The sequence below is a fragment of the Oncorhynchus mykiss genome, chromosome 11 (assembly GCF_013265735.2).
Source record: "Oncorhynchus mykiss isolate Arlee chromosome 11, USDA_OmykA_1.1, whole genome shotgun sequence".
NCBI classification, from domain to species: domain Eukaryota; kingdom Metazoa; phylum Chordata; class Actinopteri; order Salmoniformes; family Salmonidae; genus Oncorhynchus; species Oncorhynchus mykiss.
This window is the reverse complement of record NC_048575.1, coordinates 48,672,367-48,681,928: the sequence shown is the minus strand read 5'-3', so window position 1 is coordinate 48,681,928 and position 9,562 is coordinate 48,672,367. Positions and strand designations below refer to the sequence as shown.

At 42.8% G+C, this 9,562-nt stretch overlaps 1 protein-coding gene across 1 annotated transcript; it reads left to right on the top strand.

Annotated features, from left to right (window-relative positions):
- Positions 1-637: 637 nt before the first annotated feature.
- On the top strand, positions 638-5,371 carry ela3l (elastase 3 like). The gene is made up of 8 exons (XM_036935634.1): positions 638-754; positions 1,027-1,115; positions 1,317-1,414; positions 1,609-1,737; positions 2,055-2,191; positions 2,317-2,462; positions 4,659-4,811; positions 5,165-5,371. Exons 1-8 carry the CDS (start codon positions 715-717, stop codon positions 5,180-5,182), a joined length of 810 nt encoding a protein of 269 aa, XP_036791529.1. The 5' UTR covers positions 638-714; the 3' UTR covers positions 5,183-5,371.
- Positions 5,372-9,562: the final 4,191 nt, after the last annotated feature.

The following is a 9,562-nucleotide window of genomic DNA, read 5'->3' as shown; positions in this document are numbered from 1 at the left end:
GCATTAAACAAGTTAATGAGGGTTTATTTTTCTTCTGTTGTACCTCCCTCTGCTCTTTTCCATAGCCATGTCTTTTAAATCACCAGGGGACTTTTCATCCATGTCTGACATTCAATATGCATAATATTTGCACATGTGTAATACTAATAAATATTTGGCTTAATAACTGCCATAAGTGGGGTTTATTCTGTAAACTACAGGTTACTCTCTAACTGTCTTACACAACATTGGTACAGGTGCTGAATTCCCATGGATCATATGTAACTCACTGGGCCAATCCAGAGGAGGAGTTCGTGGACTATGGATTCAGAGACTGTGGCATTGTTCACTCCCTTTCTCAGTACTGAATAGGACTGGACAGGTGAAAGCAATATGTTAGGAACTAGGTGAAGCTCTATTGCTTACAGTTTATATCCAGATTCTAGTGTATCTGAGAAATGTAGAAATACACATACATTGGTGAAAGGTGAGTGGAAAGTGAGGTGAAGGCCATGTGAATAGTTCTAGGAAACACACCTGTTGTCGCAGTCTGCCGGCGATCAGGCCCCCCAAACCATTGGTCGGCAGTTTCACATTTCTTCTCTTTCATCCACAGCGGTCATGGAGGACCAATGAGAAAGGGTGTGTAATCAAGATGGGCGGGGCAGCCCTGAGGACTAGGGTTTAAAGTAGGATGTGTCATGCTGTCGCCAAGCAGACGACGTATCAATCAACATGATTCCCATTGTTCTGGCCTCAGTGCTCATCGCTAGCGGTAAGTGTCAGCCTCTATGTGTGTGGACATCAGACAGAGACTCCAACTGCAATCCTGGAAAGCTGAAGGGTGTGCAGGCTTTTGCTTGAGCACAACACTGACACACCTGATTCAACCAGACTGGCGACTATAATTTGTTAATCAGCTGAAACAGATATGCTTGTGCTGGGCTTTAACAATAACCTGCACTGTAGCTCACCAGGACTGGAGTTGGTAACTTCTGAGTTAGAGAGAAAGACCCGACCCTGATTGTCTCTCTGTCTACCCCCTAGCCTTCGGGTGCGGCACCCCTCCTATTGAGCCTCTGACCACCCGTGTGGTCAATGGAGTGGACGCCAAGCCTCACAGCTGGCCCTGGCAGGTACACTGACACCCTTATCTCCCTCTCTCTATGTACAATGATTATAATACTGGATTGCATTTACATAGGTCACTTTTCATCATTATGTATCTGTATGGAGTAACTCGTTCTATCCAACCTCAATATTTCTCACTCCCTCTTTTTCTTTCTTTCTTTCTTTTATACTTTCTTTCTTTTTTTCATTTTCTTCTTTCTCTCCAGATCTCTCTGCAGTATGAGAGGGACGGTGAGTGGAGACACACCTGTGGAGGATCTCTGATTGCCACCAACTGGGTCATGACCGCTGCACACTGTATCAAGTAAGAGAGGCTACACAATCACATTTACATGCAAATACACAGTGCATCAAAGAAGACCTTCGCGCGGACAGACAGACAGACAGACAGACAGACAGACAGACAGACAGACAGACAGACAGACAGACAGACAGACAGAGTTTTCCGCTCTTATATGCTGTGATCACTGAGCATTCAACCTTCTCCAACCCTCCCAGCCTCAACCTGTCCTACAGAGTGTTCGTTGGAAAGCACAACCTGGTTGAGACTGAGGAAGGCTCCCAGGCCATCATCCCTGAGAAGCTTGTTGTCCATGAGAAGTGGAACCCCATCTTTGTGGCCTTCGGGTAAGAGTAAGGTCCACAAATAGACAGGCTAGCACAACAAACCTTGAATGCTACACTAAGAAAACAAATATTGACAATAAAGATCTGATGGATTGCTAAGGGTTGTATCATCAGCACCGAATGGAAGAAAGCAAAGCTTTGTTTTTTAGTCTTTACCTAAACAACACTGGATATGTAGAGCATTATGAGTAGCCTTATATACTTGCAGTACATCAACATATAAACTGGGCTGACTTTCAGTGGCATCACCTGTCTATCCTTTCCTTCTACAACCGTCTCTCTCTCTCTGTGTTCCTCCCCTGTCTCTGATTGACCAGAAATGACATTGCCCTGATCAAGTTGTCTGAGCATGTGACCCTGACTGACCATGTGCAGCTTGGCTGTATCCCTGCTGCTGGCACTGTGCTGGACAACCAGTACCCCTGTTACATCACTGGCTGGGGAAGGGTCTACAGTAAGCCTCTCTCTCTCTCTCTGTGTGTTTGTGTGTGTGTGTGTGTGTGTGTGTGTTTGATGATCACTTTCATGTGTGTTCCTGTAGGGTAACTAGCTGCAGATTGACATGTGTGTGTGTTTTAGCCGGAGGCCCCATTGCTGATAACCTGCAGCAGGCTCTGATGCCTGTGGTGGACCACGCCACCTGCTCCAAGCCCGACTGGTGGGGAATTGCTCTCAGGACCACCATGGTGTGTGCCGGAGGAGATGGCATTGTCGCTGGCTGTAACGTGAGTACCCCTGGGAGATGTGAGAGGCAGAGAGACACAGAGAAAGAGAAAGAGAAACAGAGTATGTATTGTGTGTGATATATGTGTTTGTGCATGAGCATATTTTTTGTTTGTTTGTTTGTTTATATATATGTGTGTGTGTGTGTGTGTGTGTGTGTGTGTGTGTGTGTGTGTGTGTATGTGTGTACATGTGAGTGTTTATGTGTTACTGTTAGTGTTTCTGTTGTGTGTGAGAGTAACACATTAGTGAATTACATTCACTCCTCTACGTATTTTTTTGTACAGTGAAGCTAAAAGATTTAATTTGGCTCTATACTCCAGCATTTTGGATTTGAGAGGAAATGCTTCTTATGAGGCGATAGTACCGGATTTCACCTTTTAATTGATAGTATTTTCATACATATCTGTTCCACCGTTTAGAAATGAAAGCACTTTCTGTACAGTATCAAATCCCCCCATTTGTATTTGGACAAATTCACTTAGAGTGTATTAAAGTACTCAAAGAATGTAGTATTTGGTCCCATTTTCATAGGACGCAATGGCTACATCAAGCTTGTGACTACAAACTTGTTGAATGCATTTGCAGTTTGTTGTGGTTGTGTTTCGGATAATGTAGTGTCTCTTTCTCACTCATCATTATTCACAATTCATTAATGATTGTCCGTAACTATGGTAGCATCCACATTAACGTAGTAGATTTCAGAAACTAATTCTATTGTTATTTACAATACAAGCGACTCCAAAATGACACAATACATGATTTACCATTAATTCTATTGGGCATAACATAACAAAACAAACCAAAACAAAATGCAAATGCATCCAACAAGTTCATAGAGTCACAAGCTTGGAATATGGGACTAAATACTACAAGTTTTGACTACTTTAATACACTTTAAGTGAATACTTATGGGGACAAGATACATAAAAAGCTTTCATCTCTAAACTCTAAAACATATGTATGAAAATACTCTCTAATAAAGGTTACATTCTGTACTGTCACCTCATATGAAATATTTTATTTCAAATCCAAAATGCTTGCATAGAGATACTATTTTTAGCTTCAGTGTTCAAATAGATGTATCTTTCTCAACACCCCTTGGGTGCGGCAACCTTCCCATTGAGCCTCTGACCACCCGTGTGGTCAATTGAGTGGACACCAAGCCACACATCATTTTAATTTTAATGAAATGTTTCATATCCAAATAAATGCATAGATATCCAAGTAAATGCATAGATATCCAAATAAATGCATACAGTGGTTATCATAAGTATTTACACACCTTGGATATTTTTTCACATTTTGTTGATTTACAAAGTGGCATTAAAATGGATCTACACAAAATACTCCATAATGTCAAAGTGAAAAGAACATTTTTACAAATGTTTACCAATTAATAGAAATGTAATAACTAAAATACACATCTTGTATGCAACAAGACACTAAAGTAATATTGCAAAACTACATTGCAAAGGAATATACTTTTTGTCCTAAATGCAAAGTTTTATCTTTGGGGCAAATCCAACACGACACATCACTGAGTAACTGCCTCCTTATTTTCATGTATGGTGGTGGCTGCATTATGGTATGGGTGTACTTGACATCGGCGAAGACTGGGGAGTTTTTCCAGAATGGAGCTAAGCACAGGCGAAATCCTAGAGAAAAACCTGCTTCAGTCTGCTTTACACTAGACACTGGGAGAGTAATTCACCTTTCAGCAGGACAATAACCTACAACACAAGGCCAAATCTATATTGGAGTTGCTTACCAAGAAGACAGTCAATGGCCAAGTTACAGTTTTGACTTAAATCTGCTTGAAAATCTATGACAAGACTTATAAATTGCCGTCTGGTCATAATCCTCAACACATTGACAGAGCTTGAAGAATTTTGAAAACAATAATGGGCAAATATTGCACAATCCAAATGTGCAAAGGTCTTAGAGACGTAGTCAAGGAGACTCTCAGCTGTAATCACTGCCAAAGGTGTTTCTAACACGTATTGACTCATGTATATATTTTTCTTCCATTTACAAAGTATTTTGTGAGATCATTGACTTATATTGACAATTTAATCAATTTTAATCCCACTGTGTAGCGCAATAAAATGTGAAAAAATCCAAGGGGGGTGAAAATGTGTGCCTTGTTGCATGTCTTTGGTTAAGTATGAAATCAATTCCCTCTTCTTCTCCTATAGGGGGACTCTGGTGGGCCCCTGAACTGCAAGAACCCAGAGGGAGTATGGGAGGTCCATGGTATTGCCAGCTTTGTTTCTGGTCTGGGCTGCAACTACGCGAAGAAGCCCACCGTCTTCACCCGCGTCTCCAACTTCAATGACTGGATCGACCAGGTAAAAGGACATGTTGACATGACTCACAGAGCTAAGGTTTACACGCGTCATTACAGCGTTAATTAGCCCGACGTCGGCATTCTGGAAAAACCTTACATCTCAATAATGTCGACTTTTCAGACATTGCAAAAAAAAATATTTTTTTTTCAAATGGATGAATTGTTTAGTCCTAGAGTCATGGAACTTTCACAGAACATGGAGGGGAATGACTTCTTTCAATTTATGTGTATATATAGAAAATGAAATCCCCAAAAGTGAGCTACACGGTTTTTCCAGGATGCTGATGATGAGGGAAAACCTTTTCAGGAAATGTCACCAATGACTTGTCCTGTTCTGTCTGTCTATTTTCTCAGGCTATGATGAGCAACTAAAGTGGAGCAGAATGGGGAATTGAGTCCAATAAGAAAAGGACTCAACAAAATGGCTTTGTGATGTATTTTATGTTCATGCCACAAGATGTCCTCAGTCACGCAAGATAAAGAGAAAGGATTTCCATAAGATGTTTCCTTTGTTGGAGTTCTATCTATACATGTATCTCCATGCATTCAGTACTCGATCAATCATTTTGGCATTCAGATTTTTTTATGCTGTATACCTAATATTTGCTAATAGGAGCGTTTTGAGACATTCTACTTGAGAATGTGTGAGGATGATAACCTTCCAATGAAATGTGGGCTTGTTTTTAGAAGAGTAAAACGTAGACCTGTATGTTCACCCCACTTCAGAAAGATAGACATTACTGTAGTTTTCCACTTTATGCTGTCATACATATTCTGAGAATGTAAGGGTTTCATTAATGGGTGAGCCAGGCCAGATGTATTCTGCTCTCCATAAAGTCTTCCTACATCACGGCTTTTGATGTGATTACACTACACAGACTTGGCAGACAGGCTGGGAATGAGAACGCCACAGAATGAGGGCTATAGGGAAAAGGATGTTTAAATTAGAATTTACTATCCATTTTTCGTATCCATCTCTCTCTCTCACTCGAGCCCACGCTCACTTGCTCGCACGTCGCCAAACGCACACTCACAGAGATACAGACGTACACACGAGCACACACACACACACATACACGCAAACATACTTGCTGTTTATTGACAGGGAAATTCTTAAATGAGGGAAGATTCATTGACAGGCTGACAGTAGACATCTCATGTCCGATTAGAGCAGTTCACTGTCACATCGACTGTGTGTGTGTGTGTGCGTGCCGTGCATGGACATGTGCGTAAAGTACATTGAATTTCTCATTATCTTAGTGTATGTTTTCTCAGTGTCTATGCATGCACACAATAGTTTAAAACATATTTTGAAGCTACACATCAAGGGGCCAATTAAAGTCAGTCAAATCTTAAGCTAAACTGTTTATGTGTAAACAAACGTTATGTTCGTTCACGCTGAACCCATCCGGAATATAAAAAATTATATTCTACATGAATATTGGCATAAATCAATAATTCTAATGACCATTGGACAGAACCCAGGTTGTACTGTTAAAATAGTTGCTTGAATCTGTTGTTGCTCTGGGGATCTCTAGCCAGCTTTCTCTGGGCAGCTTTTGTCTGACGTGGGGGTCTGGTCTGAAAAGAGCTTTGTCTCCCCCTCCCCCACCCCCCTCATGCTCTGAAAGGAGCACCAGGAGACAGCTTGCCGCCTTGAATGCTAAATGCGCAAATCCCACCTCCCCAAATCGTGCAGTTTTCTAGCTATATGTGGTTATAAGTTAAAGACAATAGGCTAATTTGGCTGTAAATTCAAGTGACAATAATTTAAAGTCAGGACGTCAAAGCTTTCCCCTACAACAACTCCATACGGTGTGATACAAGCTCCAACGGGACAGTGCATATGACAGTGTCCTATGATCAAGGCACCACATAGTGCGGGAGAGAAAGCCGTTTACTGGATGTTCTCTATAGGCTACTTAAAATAGCTCAGTTTAACTGTGATTCCTCCATGCCTGAGCAGGGAGCGGGAGGGGAGGGAGAGAGAGGGAGTGTGTGTGCGACATCACAGTGATCCACATTGACAGTGGCGTCACTACTCTGTCGCCTTGCTCGAATCACCCGTCTGCTAACTGGTTGGACCTTGCAGGCTCTCTCTCATTCAAGCAGTGCGCAGTGGATATTGAACCACTAAGAACTGTTGGGAAGATTTGCCTGGTACTTGGTGGCAACAGCCTTGTAAAACAATAATAGTGTGCTTTTTTGGCTTAACTTTATTCCTGAGGAGGCAACGGAATCCATTGTAGAGTCTGGTCGACTTATGGAGATGTTTGGAGAGGATCTATGAATATGGTAATTCCAGACGGTGCAATCTGCTAAATGAAGCAGCTACGAGTGAGTGAGTGAGATTGAATTTGTGAAGGGCAGTGTTTTAGTGCCTATTGGTCTAACTAATTGATGATGACTAGAATAGCTATCATTAGAAGAGAACAAGTTGAAGTTGCAGTTGCACAGTTGCACAAAACCCTTTTGTTGTCCAAATAGCCATTTCCCAGCCAACTATTGCATGTGCAGTTGAAATCTGCTATTTGGAACAGTAGGCCTATGTGTAACACACACACACACACACACACACACACACACACACACACACACACACACACACACACACACACACACACACACACACACACACACACACACACACACACACACACACACACACACACACACACACACTCTTATTGTTTGTCCAGAGAACAGAATCCAAGCCGCTCATCCACGTCCACCCCATTCTAACAAACTATTGTTATCCACATAGCCATTGCATAACAGTTGGCAGTGGGTTTCATTGTATTGACCATGTCTGGTGGAGAGGGCACCGGCCCGTATCGTACACTTTGGACTCACTCGTCACTGAAATCCAACTGACATTTTCTCAGTCAGTCTGTCCTAAGTTACTTCTGGGGCCTGCTTTTTTTAGAACAGATATGAGGAAAGTTTTGCTTCGAGTAGAATTTATTTTCTACTCCTCAGTCTCTCTTGATAGCTAGTGTCTAGCTATTGAGACCTGGTTATCCCACGCTGCAAGGCTTTAGCTAACTTGGCTAGCTAGCTGGAAGGATAGCTAACCACACTATAAAGGGATAGCTCTCACCGTAAGGCTTAGCTAACCTGGGTAACTCACCACCAGGCTAGCTATACCAAACTAGCTTTTCTTACCTGGAAGGGTAGAATTGCTAGGTCTACTCTTGCGTTTAGCTCAACCCACTCAACCCAGAATCGACGGGCCTGCACCCATGGGACTAGTTCTATGGGAGGAGACTCCCCTCTCGCACCCCCCACAGGGAAGCAACTCCTCTCAGTGGTCCGAGCTAGCATGGCATTAGTCAAAGGTGACTGGGGAAAGCCCTTTTTCAGCAAGGTCCAAAGCAGGCACTTTGTTGGCATGGACATTTAGGGTATGGAGGAGATAGGCCTTGACAAGCAGCTGGTGGTCAAGCTGTCATTGACTGGCCACCTCTACCCCAGTGCCTCATCTATAACCGGCACTACTCTCCCTGGTAAGACGGAGCACTTCACCGTTTCCATATTCTGAAAGGTCTACGTGATTGCGACATGTTCAGTACACACATTGAAGCTAAAGTCCCTACTGTTGGCTTACCGGGCCAATTTTCAAGCAACAATTTACAAGAGATGGGCAATCTCTTAACACCCAGTGTAGTACAAAACAGATTTCCCTGTGTTTTATATACATATTTTCACACGAGGTTGAAATTGTGAAAATTAGGATAATAGCCTTTTAGTGTAAGAGCTTTTTGAAAAGCCCCTGAAATTTCAGCCTGTTTTGGTGGGATGGAGTTTTGACCTGCCAGATTGTAAATTAGTTAATAGACCAATAAGAAAGAGAGTTCCAAACTTGTCTGCCAATAACAAATTGTTTTCAGTTTTCCCCTCCCCACTCAGGACACTCCCAGACAGTCCAAGCAAGATTCTTGCTTGAGAAATTGCACTTTGCTAAGAAGCTATTTTCGTTTATTTATTTTACCATTTTAATTGAAAACAATCACATTAAGGTACTTAATTGTTACCCAGAACTTAAATGATACTGAGATAAAAACGTCTGTATTGGACCTTTCATCAAAGGCTCAGCCAACCAGAACCGATGGGATGAGATCTGTGTCAGTGCAGATATCAACCTCCAGGCCTCCAGAGGTGCCATCCAAGGCTGTGGGCGTGCCATTAGTGCCGTTAGTCTTCTGATGATGGGGAGTTGTGGCTCAACTTGTCCAGCCTCTCGGACACAGAAAAGGAAGATTTCCTTGATGCTACTATCATGCCGAAGGAACCGTTAGGGCCTTCTGTCGCCGGCAGAAGCGCAAACTTCGCAAGAAGGAAGGCGAAGCCTTTAACCTCTGCTTGCACGCTGACCTGGGTACCGTGGCAAACTGGTCTTCGCCTCTACGAGCCAAGGCTTCGTGGCAGATAGAGGGCAACTCGCTGGCACCAGGGTTTTCTATGAAGCAATTCCCCCAGCGACGCAGTAGGCTAGAAACCCACAGTTCGGCTCTCCTAACAGAGGAGCATGGCGTAAGAGTGCCCAACTCTTAATGTCTTGGGGCCCCCCTGCAACGGTTATCCCATTGGATAGTTGAAGGTATTATATTTGCTTACTAAAGCAAGTGTTTACAGCCCGCTGAGGACCCGAGGGCTCATTCTTGGGCACTGTTCAAATGCATCACCCATCACCCATCATACAGCTAATGCTGTTCAAATGCACCACTCATCATACATGTATGAGGTTTTGCC